The following is an 18,563-nucleotide window of genomic DNA, read 5'->3' on the forward strand; positions in this document are numbered from 1 at the left end:
ACAACACCCCTGCTTCCTGCCTTCTCTATCATACTTATGTTGCTTCGTTTTTCTCTGTAGTGCTTGTCACCAGCTGAGGTTAAGTCCCTCCCTTTTGCAGAATAGGAAATTGTTAGGGGCATCAGCATCACCTGAAGAGCGTTTCTGAAGTACCTATATGACTGAGCCACACCCTACACCTATTGAGTCTCTCATCTCAGTTCTAAGTGTGTATTTTGTGTGTAAACATCCCTTGAGTTACGCCAGACATTTCAGTGGCAATCTGCTCAAGAAGATTCCCACCTTTGTTTCACAGAATTCATCTATTTCTTGGTTCTTTTAAGTAGAAATTTGCTAACCTATAATTTCACCCAGTGGTGTAGATACTATCTGTCTTCACGATAGACAATATATCTAACCCCGTCTTCAGTATGACAGCCCTGCAGCTGTTTGAAAGCAGCTAACAGTGTCCCCCACATTTATTCTCTTTTTGTAAAGAAAAACGTAGTTATTTTGATTGTAGTTGTTCTGAAAACACATACTGGAAAGTTGACATTGTCTATTATGTAGTAGGTGCTTTCCTATTTTTTTCAGTTCTTAAAGTTCGTAGGAAGAGTGTATTTGACCCTGTTTTACAGATAGGTGAACTGAAATTCACATAGGTTGTTTCGTGTGCCCAAGCCACACTACCAGCAAGTGTCAACTAGCATTTAAACCCATGTTTTGATTCTGCTTTACCGCTTGAGTTTTTAAATTTAACCAGCCAATGTGTAAGTAGCATCATGCTTTATTTACACTTAGTAAGATTCTTCAAATGCTTATTTTTAATGGGATTTCAGAATGGAGACTAACTGGAGCATTTGTCCAGTAATGATCCCAGTATAGCATAAGTCAAAGTTACGCAGTAACTGAAAGCTACTGTATGAGTATAAATTAAAAATTCATTAGTAACTTCTCAGTGACCAAAAATAAATACTTTAATGGTCACATGTATAAATAGTATAGTTTGGTAAGGGAGAAGTCAGTTCACCTTTTTAAATTTTTTTTTTTTTTAATGAATGCAGTGTTTTACTACATTTTTTTTAGGACTGATTAATAAAGGGAGCACAGGGAGGGTACGTGTGAGGTAAGCAAAGTCAAATTGTCAGTGAAAATCTCCTTTGTCACACTGCTTATTTGAGTTTAGGAGATGTCTTTGATTAAAAGCTCAAGATTCTCAGAAGTGATAAGCACAGTATTAAGGTGGGAGTTGAAAGTAATAATCAGTGGCCTAAACCAGAGATTGCTCATGGGTATGAATATCAACTGAAGTTCTTGTGAAGAATCAGGGTTCTTTCCTTATAAAAAGGATTCTGATTCAGTAGGCTTGAGATGGACAACAGAAGTCTGAAACAGCTCTCAAAGGATACTTTAAAAACATTGGAAAAATACCACTGCATCTTAGGTGGAGGGCAGAAGTGTCATTCAGGGATCACTTTTCCCTATCTTACTCATCAGTTCTTTCCAGTTGCCCTGCCTCATCTCTATTAATTCTTAATAATAGGGAGTAAAGACATGGACATTTTAGATGTGTTCCTTGCACAAAATTCTAGGGTATGAAAATTGATTTCATGCATCTGTTTTCTATGTTTTTATTAGCAAAAAATTTCTACATCTTTTATTAGCAAATTTTAACTGAGAAATTATAAAAATATAGTTGTGTTGGGCTAAATAGCAACAGAGTATTAAAAACCTGTTCAAAAGAGACCATTTTTAAGTGAGGAGAAAGCTGAATCTGATTTATCTTGGTGTCACTCATTTTTCCATAGTATTTAAATTATTCATATTTTTTCCTTACCTCCCCCCATCTATGTTTTTATGTAGCAAAAGTAGTAATTGTAGCATTCCTATGACATGAGTGGGTAGAACAAGATATGAATTGTTTTAATATTCCCAAGTGAATGGAAATACATTGTAAGCACATGACTTATTTAAAGATGGTATTTTAATTTTTTTTTGAAAGTCCTATTGGTTATACATATAGTATTAAGAACCTTACATCTGATAGTCATTTTTATTTCAGTCAGATAACAATAGACAGTGTCAAAGAATTGGTAGAGATCACTTTTTAAGAGAAATTTAGGTATGTACTGTTTCCCAAGGCATTGTGTTAGGTGTTAAGGACGTAATACCTGCATTTAAAAGAACTTTTCAATTTCGTGGTAAAAACATAGGTATCAGAAAAGAAAGAAACAATACTGTAGCTATAGTACTAGAAAAAAACAGCATTCTTCTACTGCTTGCATGTATCTCTTATTCAGGGTATAATACTCTCAATTTTAGACCAGTAGTGCTTCACATTAAAAGAAGAAAAAACACACTGCATCTTTTCAAATAATTTATTAGTAAGCGTCTAACAAAGTAGCTTAGATCCTGTTTGGATATGTTGTCAACTTTACTTTGACTTAGATTAGGATCTGTGTTCATTAAGGGAGATGTCCATTAGAAGTTCTAATGAGCTTGAGTTCGCAGGCCATATAAGCCTTTTGTTAGTCTTCAGGTTATGAGAAAAAAATTTCATTAGTACTCAAATGATGAAAAAAATTAATCTTTTTAACAGCAAATTTATAGCTCTGAAATAACCAAGTGAACGAAATCTGATGTAATTAGTTTTATGTACACATGAAAATGTCTCATTTACTAGAAAAGCTATCAGTTAAATCCCATTCTAATGGCATTAGAATATAGGATTTCCCTTTGCATTATTGAGACTTAACGTGTTAGGCTTGTCATGTATAAGGCTTTTGTGCTCTTTAAGCATTGATTTTCTATCCTGGTTGCATGTAAAAACTGGGAGGGAGAATTTAAGAAGAAGCTGCTACTCAGTCTCCCATCTATCAGAGATCTTGATTAATTGATGTGGAGTGGAGAGCCTAGATATTTTTTTCCCACAGATGATTTATCATGTGTAACCAGGGCTGATTACTACTGCCTTTGGGCATTGGTTTTCAAATAACATTTGGTGTGGAGTTAGGGAACATGTTCTCCCTTTATTTAATGTTTTCCTTTCACAGTTTCATGGCAGAAATCTGGACCACCCCGTATAAAAAACTCGCCACTCCCTGCAATGTCTATCCTACTCACACTGCCATAACATGCACTTGTTTTTTGCTTACCCAAAGAAGCCATTTGCTGAAGGAAGTGGCTCTTTTGCTTATTGGAATTTCATAAAATAGTACTAAGGGTGTAGGGTAGTATCCCCATATGTGCTTCATTTTTTTTCTCTGAAAAGTGTTCTATGCCAGAAAGCCTTAATTGTTTTCAAAGCTTAGGAGTTCTTATGTGCTGTGGGTGAAAGAAAGAAGAAAGGGCCTGGAACCAGTTCTGTTATGCAGGTCAGGAAAACTCATTGATTATCAAATAAATGCACTTTGCCAGGATATTCTTTTGTCCCTGAAGTGGAAAACTTTTCATGTTTTTAACTCTGAAAAGTTAGTTGTGATACTTCTGAGGCAGTGCAGTTCTACTGTGCACACATGGGGGTCGCCATGAGTAGGAATTGACTTCATGGCAACTAACAACTTCTATTTAGGGAATATTCCTGGAGAACTTAGGAAAATGCATAAGGCAGAGAGGACAAAAGTGAGCTGTAATAAGTTTTCCAAGCCAAAACTAATTACTAATTACCTCTGTTTTAAAACATTTTATATTGATATTTAAAAAAAAAATTAACCACCTGGTGATATATACCTAGAATCTGCACAAACTGTGCGACTTCAGTTTCAAGCTCTTTTTAACATGGTACACTATAAACAGTAATTATAAATGTTTATCTACATTGTAATTTCTACATGGATTCAGTGGACAGTACGTTATTTGAAAGGACATTTTCTTTTGATCTAGTTAATTAAACTAATATACCTACGAGTATGTGTTTTTATCTGCCCATTTTACTTTTGGAAGGCAAGTGTTGGTTTGTAAATAAAACGTTTTTATTCTAACTGATATTCTTTTTCATGTTATTTGTTTATTTTTTAGTGATTCACCTTTGCCAGTCTCATCCCGTGTCTGCTTTGTTAAGTTCCATGATCCCGACTCAGCAGTTGTGGCACAGCATCTGACAAACACTGTGTTCGTTGACAGAGCTTTGATAGTCGTACCATATGCAGAAGGTTTGTGCTTTGTTTAACTACCTATGTGGGCATCCTATGATGACCATCTAATCTACCTCAGTATAGTTATAGAGTGAGCGTTAGTCGCATGTTAAAATCTAAGCTATTAACATTTTGAAACCCTTGTTATACTGTGGTCCATAATTTTTATTAGCAGATTTTTTTTAATTCTAAAAATTATAAATCAGATCTGCTTTTATAAGATACTTAAGTTTTGCATTCTTTTAAAAATTTTTAAGTTCACTAAAACCATGTCCCTAATTGTAATTTTCTAAGATACATCTATTTAGTAAATTTAATGTTGAGTTTTATTAAATAAGTTCTGACGGCAAGTGGTTCACTCCCTGCAGACGGTTCACGTATACAGAATACATCAAATAAATGCATGACTGTTTTTTCTTTTTTAAATAAATGAGTAGGTTAGTTTCATTTTCTTAGTGTGCCCTTTTCCTGATAACTTAAAAAAATCCCACATTGAATTCTTCCAGTATACCAAGGGTTGCAATATTTTGGTTTCTGCAAAAAGTTCAAGATTTCCGATAGCTTAGGTGCCAGATGGGCACTGGGTGTTTTGTTTTTATGCCAGATTTTCTTGTTCGTTCTTGCTATATTTGCTAGAATATCTCTAAATAATAAATTCTTCTCTCTGTTATTTGTGTGTGTGATTTTTGTAGTGGAGAAGGCAAATGCAAAACCCTTCCAGATGACTGAAAAACAGTGGGTCCTCTGCAGCTACAGGGGATTCTAGACATTAACTAAAGGCCAGCAAGCACTCAAGTCCCCCCAAGTGTTTTCCTGGTGTAACCATTTGTTAACTACATTTTCTCTCTTTTTACATTTTAGGCTGTTAAAGTAATTTGACAGAAAAAAAAATGAGCAGGTTTTTTGGATCTAAAAAAGCCACTGTGACAAGACAGCACTATTTTAATGCCATTTTGTAAAATTTTCTAAGGCATATTTTATAATTAGTTTGTTCCCAATGTACTGTTACTTGATTTGCTCTTTGGTTACTATAAATTTTGATCAAAGGAATCACTTAAATATGATAGAATTATTGGATTTTAAGTTAATAATTTAATAACTATACTGACCAGGATTTAAATGCATTTTCCCTTTCCTTAATGAACTGGTCAGTGGAAGCTGAATCTCGATACTTGTTTTTAGATGCTATCATAGATCTTTGGATACCAATGTGAACATTTAACACCATGCATTGTAAGAGTTGTGAAATGTCTAGTCCTTAAAGCGTAGAGAAATTGCCTCTGTGGTTTTCTAAGAAATTAACATTCATAGAGTGGTTAAGGCATGCTATAGAATAACTACATCTGTCTACGTGATCGTTAAGGTTAAAAAAAGAAAAAAAAAGATAAATTTTTGAGTTAGTGTGTTTTGGTTAAGCAGTTTCTTTTATACCAGTGTGCCTATTGTAGGATAAGACATGTCACCAAGAGAAAATATACAAAATTTAAATTCAGGATGAGTAAAATAGATGATAGGTCTTGGAAAAAAGGTCAAATCATATGAGTAATGTGCAAAACATTTTAGTCTTTAAGTTTAAAGAATTTATATTGGTTAAGTATTATGTCACAGTTAACAAGCCCTGAACATAATACAGTATATCATAACTGGCTTTCATAAATATTTTTAGACTATAATATTTTTTCTAGATCTTTTTATGAAAGTGAAATATTTGGGTGTATATGTAGAATTATAGATGTATTTAGTACAGAAATTTATTTTTGGTGTATTTAATTTCTGGTATGATATGCTGTATTAATGTTGTCTCTACTAGGTAATGTATTCAGTCCCTTTGTCACCATTTCACTAGTTTTAGCTCTTACACTTTGGTGTTGGTTTTTGGTCAGTGTTTTTAGAATAATAAACACGAAGTGTACAGTAAAGAATAGTCTTAATTGAGATAGCTGGATTTGGAAGGAACTCTTAATAGTAATGGATTTGGGGTTATTTAGGTTCCTTGGTTAATGTTTGTTTCTTTTGTCTGTTTCTTTTTCTTTCATTTCTACACATTCATGCAGTATTTCATGGTTCTATCAAAGCAGCAGTAAAAAAAATACTCTTGACGCATGAAAATTAACTGGTGAGGGGCCTCATTGCTATTTTTAAATTGTAGTTTTATTTTTAAATAGTCTTTTTTTTAATCAGAGGATCAGATGCATGATTTTTTTTTTAATGGATGCAGATCTTCTATCAGGTGTCTCACAATAAATTCAAGAGGATTTTAGTTTGCCAGAAATGTTGCAAATGCACTAATTTGAGTAAGATGTTGATATATCCTCTTGAGACATAATTTTGCATGCAAAATTATCCCATAATCTGTAGGTTTGTTAATATTGATGCATTAATGCCCTATATCTAAATTATCTTCTCCCCTATCCCCCTCCATAACTCTTGGTATCTAAACTGATGACAGCTCTGACACAAGCAAGATAACAGTGCTGTGTAGTATACATTTGTTTATATTATCGGCACTTCTCAGTATAGGTGGAAGGAACCATTACCTTTATTTAACAGTGGTTTTTCTTTTTTGTTGTTGTGTTTTACAGTTCTTTTCCCTGGTTCAGCCTGAACTATATACCAGGCCCTGCTGAAAATACCACCCAACAGTTTTCTTCTGCAGCTTATCCAGTTTCTCTTAAGTGCCCTGTACATATTGTATGTTTTATGATGAGATGCAGTTTCTTAATATGTATTACAGAAATACTACTGGTATTTGCAAATATGTAGTTTAATTGTATTATGAACTCTCATTTTGGGGGCTTGGGCACATTAACAGATAATCCATCTGTATAGGGCTTTTGCTATTGAATAGAATTTAAATTGTCTACATAAATATTTGTCTTAGGACCCTTAGATTTTATCTGAATACACAGATTAGGCTTTTAAAAACAGACATACATGTCTTTTTTGGCTTAAGGAGTTTGGCTAAGTTAGCTTTTAAACTGACTATATATAGCAGCATTTTTTGGTATGGTTAGCATGGCACATATTGGAACATAAAGCATTTTACTGTACAGGTAAGGAATGTGCCATGTTGTTTTACCTATTCTCTCTCTTTCTCTCAGTCCCACACATGCATCCCGAGTGTATTCAGAGACCTTCAGAAACATAATTCATTTTCATGAGTCAGCAAAAGCCCTACGCTTGATTCCAACAGAGTATTTCCTTTACATACTTTTCTTCTCTTTAAGTTTTACAAAGTTTATATGGTAGGTGTAAAAAAATCATAGTAACTGTACCATATTATTAACCCCTAAATCAAACTTTTTTTGTCTTGTGTATCTTGATTTTTCTGTGTGCTTTATAGTGAAGCAGCCGACACGAGTCGTTGTTCATAAAACAGCTTTTGAAAGTTGAGAGCACACCCCTGGAGAACCGACTGTGCTTGCTTACGTTTGGTTCATGACTTAAAAATCGAGTACAGGTGATGAAATCTTGGCAGTGTTAACAAAAAAGTAGTGTGTATTGTGCTATTTTTTTTTTACTCTAGAAACTTAACCATTGTAGAGAAAAAGGAAACAAATTTTCACACATTGAAGTTTCATTCTGACATAAAATTAAAAATAAATATAGAAATCAAGCTTTATATTTTAGCGAACATAAGTACTTTCAACAAACTCAGGTGGTGTATCAGGGAGACATTTTCTGGGTGTTTTTGTGTGTTTTCTGTCTTGCAAAAGAATGTGTTCTAATGCGAGGATATTTCTCTGCAGGAGTTATTCCTGATGAGACTAAGGCTTTGTCTCTGTTGGCACCAGCTAATGCAGTGGCAGGTCTTCTGCCTGGTGGTGGTCTCCTGCCTACTCCTAACCCACTTACCCAGGTATAAGTTCTATTAAATTTTTAAATTGTGGATACAGCTAAACCTGTTTGCGATTTTAGTTGCTGTTGTGATTCTAGTTCATAGATCAATGTCACACATGCATAATATTGTAAAAAGTTGCATTGTAGTCATAAATAATTAAAGAAAATCTGTTGGAACTTTTGCACTTTTTGCCATTGTTTAAAAATGTGTTCATTAGGACCATGAAAGAAAATAAAGCTGAAGTTCAGACTTCTTAAGTGCACAGCCTTCTTTCCCCCCGGCCCTCTGATCTTTAGCTGTATCTTGGAGCCTGAATCAAGTAGGAGGCTTTAAAATAAAGATAGATTCTTGATGGGGATATATGGTATGGGGAAAAGGAAATAAAGTTGGAGAAAATTTCTTCTGGATTATAACATAATTTTCAAACTAAAAGGCACTTTAAATATCCATTCTAACCTCTCGAAGAGATTGTAACTCGTGCTGGTCAGAAGTTTCTCATGGTGAAAGAAATAAAAATAGTGAATAATGAGCCTCAACTAGAATTTTATAACAGCATTTTTTTATTATGTCGTCATGCCTGTGTAAATAGTTCTGTTAACTCTTAAGTGAATGGTAGAACGTCATATAATGGAAAGAGTGTGACATCAGGGGTTCCCAAGCTTTTGAGAGCATGAGATCAGGCATTCCCACGTTTTAGGTATGAACTTGGTTATTTCTTAATCCTTATTTTTTTGCTTGTAAAATGAAGATCTAGGTGATTTCTAGATCCTTTGATGTTTAAAATTGTGTAATAACTATAGTCTTACTTAGCCATTTTTATAGTAGTATTAACACAGTATTTTTCCTATAATCAGTAGATAGTTAAATCACAGAAACTTTGGTACCTTATACTTACTAATTGAAAAAGTGCTTGTGTAGAAAGTTAAACCGCTTCGAAAGCTATGGAATTTGACAATGGCTTATATCAAATTATTCATTAATCAGAATTGTTTCAGGAGACAACCACACAGTAGTTTGAATATGGGAAGTGTAATGTAAAGAATTATAAACTAGTAACAGCATATGGTTAAAGTGCTCAGCAGCTAACCAAAAGGTTGGCGGTTCAAACCCACCAGCCGCTGTGTGGGAGAAAGATGTGGCAATCTGCTTACATAAAGATTTACAGCCTTGGAAACTCTACAGGGCGGTTCTACTCTGTCCTCTAGGGTTGCTGTAAGTCGAAATTGACTCGACGGCAGTGGGTTTAGTTTTTGGATAACAGGTTATTAACTACTAGGGGAATGCTGAAGAATATATAAATAGCAGTTCTAGGAAGCAACCACTACCTCTAGGGCTGAGACACAGAGAACACAAGGAAGAAACCCATTTAGATGAGGAAGATTCCCTTCAAGGCTTAATTAAATTTAGACCTTTGAAGGGATGGATAGTGGAAAGGTTCTCAGAGTGCCCACATATTCGCTAGGAGGCTGCCCAAGCGGATGTCACTGATAATCACTGAGAGGTAAAGGCCACTGAATGCCCCACTTGTTGCTTCAGGAACAAACCGAAATGGGATACAGGAACCAGGAAGAGTAGCCCCTTCCTTGGTCAGTGGCCTTGGCAGCATCCTCTACAGACAAAGCTTAACATTATGCCAGCTGTCAAAGGAAAATATAGAGTCCCACCTCCAGTATCACAAAGCAAGGCAAAGAACGGTGGATTTGGAGCTGAAAAGTAATATTTATAATTGGCACAAGAATATACTGAAACTTTTATTTTTTCCTAAATCCTGATATTAGGGGTAAAATGTTCTGCAGTGACTGGAAAAATAGGGCTTCCATCGCATAGATCACGGGTCAGCAAACTACAACCTAGGGGCCAGACACCTGTTTTTGTTAATAAATTTTTAATTGGGACGCAACTATGCCCATTTATTTATGTATTATCTGTGGCTGCTTTTGAGCTGTAATAGCAGAGTTGAATAGTTGCAACAGAGACCACATGGCCTACAAACTTAAAAACTATTTACCATGTGGCCCTTCACAGAAAAAAAGTTGCTGATCCTCTGGTGTAGAGAATAGAAGTGAAGTTTTAATAAATAAAATTTGAAATTTCACAGATTGGCGCTGTTCCATTGGCTGCTTTGGGAGCTCCTACTCTCGATCCTGCCCTTGCTGCACTTGGGCTTCCTGGAGCAAACTTGAACTCTCAGGTATAACTTTTGACCCTTCAACTTTGAGCTCATTTTTATAATTAAAGAATATATTTCATTAACTTAATTTTCATTTCAAAAGTAGTAGTTTTGTCTAATGTAAACTTGTTAAAAAAGAGTTTTAAAGAGTCACTGAATTATTAGTCTTTTTTCTTATTAAAGAATTTGTTTTATACGATTCATAGTAGGTAATAGTTTTACATCAGTATGTCATGAAGTCAGAGAAAACAGACATGAAAGGATGGGGAAGTGGGTTCATCATTTGTTTTCCTATCATTTACTCACTTGGAAATGTTCCTTTCATTGCAAGTTAGCTAAACTTTTTTTTTTTTTTTTTTCGCGATCTTTAATTTGTGGAGATCTTTTGACATACTAACTAAGCACTTTTGTTTTACATTTTTTTCAACCATTATCTTCAAAAGTCTTAAGAGGTAATTGCTCCATAAAATCTAGACTGTTCAGCCTCATAATGTTCAGATTTAACTTGCTAGAGATGCTCCAGTACTATAGCCACAAGTGTCTTCTGTTTCTTTTAGTTTTTAAAATGTGGCTGCTAGAAAATTTAATATAACAAGTGTGGCTTATACCTTATGTATCTTTTGGAAAGTTTTGTGCTCTAGAGTGTGCTACTTTTTGTAGGTTTAGCAGATTGTCTCCAGACATTTCACCATACTGAAAAAATAAAAGTATCAGTTATGTATTGTTTTTGTGTGTTATTACCGTTATTACATTTTTGTTTTTGCAGTCTCTTGCCGCAGATCAGTTGTTGAAGCTTATGAGTACTGTTGATCCCAAGTAAGGGTTTTTCTATGTTTCCATGGATTATATGGATAAGGGTGTTTGATATCTACAGAGCAGTTTTTTTAAATGAAAAGAAAGTTACTTAGTCTCAGGCATGCAGTATGTTTTCTGTCTTCTAGAAACAAGGGAAAATCCAGGAAAAGTAATTCCATCTATAAAGGGTTTTGTTTTAATGTAATTTGGGGTTTTTATAAAAGTTGTAAATACATTATTTCAGAATGACAAAGAGTTAAGTATTTTCTTTAGCTTATTCATTCAAAAATATATATATTGAGTGCCTGGTATGAGTCCTTATCTCCATATAATTTATACTTCAATTAAGAAGAAACATTAAACATTTAAATACGGTAGCCCCCCACCCCCACCCGCGGGGGATACATCCCAAGACCCCCAGCGGATGCCTGAAACTGCAGATAGTACAGAACTCTATATATGCTATGTTTTTTCTTGTACATACATATCTGTGATAAAGTTTAATTTATAAATTTGGCAGAGTAGGAGATTAGCAACACTAATAGTAAAATAGAACAGTTTTTAAAATATACTGTAATAAAAATTACGTGAATGGTCTCTGTCTCAAAATATCTTACTGTACTGTATTCACCTACAGTTTGAAGTGCAACAGCAAAACTAGCGCACATTTGTTTTTCTTCACAGTCTCATGGATAAAAGATTTCGTTCTTAAACTGTAGATCCTAGCAACTTCACCATACGATTTTTTTTTTTTTTCTTAAGTTTAGAACTTTGACCTTTTCACGTAAAGGAAGCACTTTACAGCTTCTCTTTGGCATATCTGAGTTGCTGGCATCACTACTCTTGCTCTTTGGGTCCATTATTAAGTAAAATAAGGGTTAACTTGAACACAAGCACTGTGATAGCACAACAGTCGATCTGATAACTGAGACAGTTACTAAGTGACTAACGGGCAGCCAAGTAGCATATACAGTGTGGATACACTGGACAAAGGGATGATTCACATCCCAGGCAGGATGGCAGAAGATTTCATCATGCTACTCAGGATGGCTCACAATTTAAAATTTATGAATTCTTTATTTCTGGAATTTTCCATTTAATATCTTTGAACTGCAGTTGACCAAGGGTACCTGAAACCACAGAAAGTGAAACCATGGATAGGGGGAATTTACTCTTTGCTGTCAAGTTGATTCCAACTCATAGTGACCCTATAGGACGGAGTAGAACTGCTGCCCCATAGGGTTTCCAAGGAGCGGCTGGTGGATTCGAACTGCCGACCTTTTGGTTAGCAGCCAAGCTCTTAACCACTGTGCCACCAGTGCTCCGAGGGTTTTCTGTATAGTAAAACATGAATGTGTATACTCAGCTAGGGAAAGTACAGAAGAGCTATGGAAACTTAGTACAAGGAGGATGAAATTAGTATGAAGATCAAAGAGGCTGAGCCCTGGAGGATAAATAAGTTAGCTAGTCAGAGGTGAGGGAAACTGTAGTACTTATTATAGAATAATAACATCTTTTATTAGGTGCTTTGATGAAAAGTGTTCTACATGCTGTAGCTGAAATTGTCTTCTACTCACTATATAACTAACTCGTGATATTTTTGAATGTGTGATTCCTTGTTACATTCAACTTTATGCTTTTTTCCCTTAACTTGCTGAAAGTCACTATCAGTAAGTTGGGGAGGGGGCGGGTGGGGAGGACAAAATCATTCAACTGTGGTTAGTAGCCCTTTTTTAAATTATAATTAAGATAAAAACCAGGCTTGTACCCATCACCCAGCCTGTAAAATAAAATATCACCAATACGGTTGAAGCTCGTTGTATACCCTGTATTTATATTAGAAATCCTGGTATGCATATAAAAATATTTCACATATTCAATTCTTGTTTCTGTTTCAGGTTGAATCATGTAGCTGCTGGTCTAGTTTCACCAAGTCTGAAATCAGATACCTCTAGTAAAGAAATAGAGGAAGCCATGAAAAGAGTACGAGAAGCACAGTCCCTAATTTCTGCTGCTATAGAACCAGGTAAAATGTGTTTATGCAGTTGTGTTGAAACAAGCTATATGTTTCTTGGCAAAAATGATTGACATATGTATAGAAGTGTGTTGCTGAATATTGTAAATCATTTTCTAAATTTCTAGATTCTGATATATAAAAACCATGTGGTGCAGTGATACTCAGTTGGGCTGGGGAGAGGTTGCCACAGAGACGTATTTGGAAATGACTGGAGACACTTTAGGTTCTCAATCAAACTGGTACCAACTGCTCTAGTAGGTAGAGGCCAAGGATGTTGCTAAATATCCTACAATGCACAGAACAGTTCCCCACAACAAAAAAACAATCCAGCCCAAAATGCCAGTAGTGCCTAGAATTGTCTTATACTTGGTATAATATTTTGGTTGTTTATAATCATTCATTTTTGCACAGTTGAAATAGCCTAATTGATTTTTGCCTTTTATTTGGCCTAAAGAATCTAGTAAAGATGCTTCTCTTTATGCCATTTGTTTAAGGAAGAGCAAACACTTTATTATTTGCCTGTTACCTATTTGAGATGAAATGGTTATCCCGTTATCTGCTTATTTTGGGTCTTGGATTTTTTTTTCCCCATTAAATGTTATAATTTATTCATTTCTTAATAAATGGAAATATTTTTAGTATATACATGTTGTTTTTTGGATTGTCATGTGCCATCGAGTTGATTCCAACTCATAGCGACTCTATAGGACACAGTAGAACCTTCCCTATAGGGTTTCCAAGGCTGTATGTAATCTTCATGGAAGTATATTGCCACAATTTTCACCCATGGAGTGAGTGGTGGGCTTGAACTGCCCACCTCTTGTATAGCAGCCAAGCACTTAACCCACTACGCCCCCAGGACTTCCGTGTGTGCACTTACGTGTGCGTGTGTGCACCAACTGCCTGCCTTTTGGTTAGCAGCCAAATGCTTAACCATTGCTCCACCAGGGCCTTGGAGAGGTGTGTGTGTGTATATATATATATATATATATACATGTACATATGTATGAGCGTGTATATATATATATGGGTGTGTGTGTGTGTATATACATATATATAGCAAAAGCGAGCACGTATATATACACACATACATACACATATGTGTGTATGTATGTATAGTATTAGGAAAGTAATTTTATGTTAGATAGATTAATACTAATACTTTGTGTACTATCTCGTTTAATTAATAAAGTTTAAATAATTTGCCCAAGGTCACAATAACGAGCACGTAGTAGAAGCTTTTAAATAACCTAAGTACCTGTTGCCATTAATTCTGACTCACAGCAACCCTGTGGGACAGGAGAGCCTGTCCCATAGGGTTTCCAAGAAGCAGTTGGTGGATTCCAACTGCCAGCCTTTTGGTTAGCAGCCGAGGCCTTAACCACTATGCCACCAGGGCTCCGAATCCCTAAACTTGACCCCTTTGAACCCGTTGCCACTGAGTCAATTCCGACTCTAGCAACCCAATATTTAAATATATACCTAACTATAACCCAGAAAACCAAAACCATTGCCATTGAGTCAATTCCGACGCATAGCAACCTTATAGGACAGAGTAGAACTGCCCCATAGGGTTTCCAAGGAGCAGCTGGTGGATTCGAACTGCCAGCTTTTTGGTTAGCAGCTGAGCTCTTAACCACTGTGCCACCAGGGCTCTGACAACTATACCTAACTAGATCTGTATAATTCCAAAGCCAGTACACTATGCTGTTTTTGTTTTGTTTTGTTTTAATTTTCAGTGAAAACTCTTGCCTGAAAGTAGTTTCTCTATGAGTTTTTAGTTTTCCTGGTTTTTTGTTAATGATAACATTCACAATAAATTGAATCCTGTTAATGAAATGATCTAAATGTGAAAGAGAACTCAATCTCACTTTGATCATAGCCTATATATGAAGAATGCAGTGACTTTATATTTCTCTCATTAGGTCCTAAGTTAAAGGAATTTCTTTTATGCTGTTTAAAACCCAGGAAATAAGAATTCAGTCTACATCTGGTTCTTAACACAATTGAAAATTCTGTAGGGAAGGGGAACAACAGGTAGATTTCAAGAAGAAAGTTGGCGTACTTACAGCCAATTCTGTCTTAGAAGTATAGTGAACAGTGAATGAATTAAGACTTTTGGAATTTGGGGGCCAAATATTGAGCCTCTTTATTAGAACGTAGAAGAAGAGTTATCGTTCCCTGCCCCCCAAACATTCACATGTGCACAGACACACACATAGTAAGAAACCTTTTGCAGGACCAAGAATTAAAATACATTTTTATTTGGGAGATTGGTGGTTCAGTGGTAGACTTCTTACCTTCTGTGCAAAAGATCCAGGTTTGATTCCTGACTGTCACACCTCGTGCACAGCCAACACCACCACCCATCTGTCAGAGAAGGGTTGCGTGTTGCTGTGATGCTGAACAGATTTCAGCAGAGCTTCCAGACTAAGACTAGGAACAAAGCCCTGGCGATTTACTTAAAATCAGTCAGTGAAAACACCATGAATCGCAATGGTCCAGTCCACAAACTGAACATGGAGGTGACACAGGACCAGGCAGCATTTTGTTCCATTGTGCATGGGGTCACCATGAGTCGGAGGTCTACTGGACGGCAGCTAAAAATAGTATTTTTATTTATTTATTTTAAGCTTATTATATATATTATAGTTAAATGCTAACTGGAAAGATGTTATTAATGCATAATCATGAAAATTAAAAGTCTTAATCTGGCTGAATTATAGCTACATTTGGGAAGGTAGAACCTTGGAGCCCTGGTGTCCCAAACAGTTAAATGCTCACCTGCTAACCGAAAGGTTGGCTGTTTGAACTTACCCAATGGCTCAGTGGGAGAAAGACATGGCGATCTGGCTTCCATAAAGATTGCAGCCCAGAAAACCGCATGGGACAGTTCTACTCTGTCTCATGGGGTCACTGTGAGTCAAAATTGACTCGATGGCACCTAACAACAACAGAACCTAGGAAAGGAAGAAGCAACTCCTCCTTTAAAGCCCTCTAAAGAATAAATCAGAGCTAAAGAATGAGAAAAGTATTCCTTTCCATAGATTGCTTTATAAACAATTCCTTATAGCTTCCATAGTCTGACAAGTAAAAGGAACCTCTATTTTTTAAAAATTTTTATTGTGGTTTAGGTGAAAGTTTACAGAGCAAATTAGTTTCCCATTCAATAGTTTGTACATAAAGTGTTCCATGACATTGGTTTCATTCCCCCCAGTGAGTTGGTAGTCTTCCCATTTCCACCTGGGTTCCCTGTTTCCTTTTATATTGGTTTTCTCCTCTCCTGCCTTCTCATCTTTGCTTTTGGGCAAATGTCCTTTTGGTCAGTCGTATAAGTGATTGTTTTAAGGAGCATGTTCTTCTCAGGTACTGTTGTTTATTTTATTGGCCTACCTGTTGTTTGGCTCAAAGGTGGGTTCCTCCAGTCTTTGTCAGACAGTAAGTCTAGTCTTTCTGTGAGTTTGATTTTTTGTTCTACATTTTTTCCCCACTATGTCTACAACCCTCTGTTGCAATCCCAGTTAGAGCAGTTGGTAGTGGTAGCCAGGCATCATCTAGCTCTTCTTGTCTCAGAATTGTGTAGGCTGTGGTTCATGTGGTCCATTAGTCCTTTGAGTCTTTGATTTTCTTCACTCTTCTTTGCTCTGGATGGGAAGAAACCAATAGTTGTATCTTAGATGGCCATTAACAAGCTTTTAAGACCCCAGATGCTACTCTCCAAAGTAGGATGCAGAACATGGTCTTAATGAACTCTGTTGTGCCAATTGATGTAGCAGTCCCCTGAGTCTGTGGTCCTTTGCCTTTGAGCCTAGGAACTTTGTCCTGTGAGCTTTTTGGTTATATCTAAGTTTTCATGACTGTGCCCCTGGTGTGCTGTTTTGTCTATATTAACATACATGCAGCACCTACAATTATGTATGTAGAAATATCCACAACCAAACCTGTATCTGCAAGGTGGGTGTGCTCCCTTACACCCTCCCAAACTTCTTTAGCATGCTAGTGTATCCATTCATAAATTATTGTTTGTTAATACTATTGTTGCAGGATTGTCTACGTTAAAATAATTACCATAGTTGCCCTTCATTCTTGCGTTCCTCTCAGTGTCGTCTTTTGCATTGGTCATGTTGTGCTGGCTTCCCCCATATTGTGTATTGCCTTTTCCTTCACCAATATTAATACAAGTCTTCTGTCTCGTTAGTAATTTTCCTTCTCCCCCTCCTATCCTTGGTAACCATCAAAGAATTTTTTATTCCTGTATGTAAACCTTTTCTTGTTTTTTTAATAGTGGTCTCGTATATTTGTCCTTTTGTGATTGACTTACTTTATTTCACTCAGCCTAATATCCTCCAAATTCATCCATGTTGTGAGATATTTTTGCAGATTTGTCATTATTCTTTAGCTTGCGTAGTATTCCATTGTGTGTATGTACCACAGTTTGTTTATCCATTCATCCATTGATGGACACTTAGGTTGTTTCCGTCTTTTTGGTATTGTGAGTAATGATGCAGTGAGCCTGGGTGTGCATATGTCTATTTGTGTCACGGCTCTTATTTCTTTAGGGTGTATACCTAGGAGTAGGATTGCCGGATCATATGGTATTTCTAGCTTTTTAAGGAAGTGCCATATCATTTTCCATAGTGATTGTACCATTTTACATTCCCACCAGCAATGTGTAAGAGTTCCAATCTCCCCATAACTTTGCCAACATTTATTATTTTCTGTTTTTTTTTTTTTTTTTTTTTTTGATTAGTGCTGTTATTGTCCAGGTGAGATGGTATCTCACCGTAGTTTTGGTTTGCATCTCTATATGGCTAAAATGATTGCAAGCATTTCTTCATGTGTGTGTTAGCCTCCTAAAGGTCTTTGGTGAAGTGTCTGTTCATATCCTCTGCTCATTTTTTAATTGGATTATTTATCTTTTTGTTGTTGAGGTGTTGAAGTGTTCCATAAGTTTTAGAAAATAGGCTCTTGTCAGCTGTGTCTTAGCCGAAATTGTTTTTTCCCCAGTCTGTAGGTTCTCTTTTTACTGTTTTGGAGAATTCTTTTGATGAGCGTAAGTGTTTAAGTTTTTAGGAGGTCCCGTTTATCTAGTTCATCTTCTGCTGTTTGTACACTTTTAGTTATGTTTGGTATTCTATTTATGCCATAATATTAGGGCTCCTGGTGTTGTCCTTGTTTTTTCTTCCATGGTCTTTATCGTTTTAGATTTTATATTTAAATCTTTGATCTATTTTGAGTTACTTTTGTGTATGATGTGAGGTATGAGTCCTGTTTCATTTTTCTACAGATAGACATCCAGTTTTGCCAGTACCATTTGTTAATAAAAAGAGCCTCTAGCTGAGAATCAGACATCTAATTCGGATCTAATGAAAGCCTGCATGATTTGTGTCACTTGAATGACTTGAACATTCTGATTAGAAAATGATCACTTGTAACATTCATGGAAATATATAAAAACTGAAATAAGTTATTAGAATAACTCCTGAACTGGGATAATCTTCCTACTTGTTTGAAAATTTCTAAATTTAGATTTCTTTTAAATCCAGATAAAAAAGAAGAAAAACGAAGACATTCAAGGTCAAGGTCACGTTCTAGGAGGAGGAGGACTCCCTCATCTTCTAGGCACAG

The 18,563-nt window shown here is 35.9% G+C and overlaps 1 protein-coding gene across 15 annotated transcripts in view; it reads left to right on the top strand.

Moving 5' to 3' along the window:
• Nucleotides 1-18,563, top strand: part of SRSF11 (serine and arginine rich splicing factor 11) — a 46,036-nt gene that overhangs the window by 17,230 nt on the left and 10,243 nt on the right. For 9 of the 15 annotated variants that reach the window (XM_023731024.1, XM_023731006.1, XM_023731021.1 and 6 more), the window contains 6 exons: nt 3,997-4,130; nt 7,862-7,971; nt 10,052-10,144; nt 10,890-10,939; nt 12,817-12,944; nt 18,482-18,563. In XM_023731024.1, coding sequence (XP_023586792.1) covers nt 3,997-4,130; nt 7,862-7,971; nt 10,052-10,144; nt 10,890-10,939; nt 12,817-12,944; nt 18,482-18,563 — 597 coding nt within the window. Of the gene's footprint in view, nt 1-3,996; nt 4,131-4,645; nt 7,972-10,051; nt 10,145-10,889; nt 10,940-12,816; nt 12,945-18,481 lie in introns of those variants that run through there. The other 6 variants (XM_023731029.1, XM_023731033.1, XM_023731030.1 and 3 more) reach the window with 4 other exon arrangements.

Source organism: Trichechus manatus, unplaced genomic scaffold (genome assembly GCF_000243295.1).
Source record: "Trichechus manatus latirostris isolate Lorelei unplaced genomic scaffold, TriManLat1.0 scaffold00003, whole genome shotgun sequence".
Taxonomy (NCBI): domain Eukaryota; kingdom Metazoa; phylum Chordata; class Mammalia; order Sirenia; family Trichechidae; genus Trichechus; species Trichechus manatus.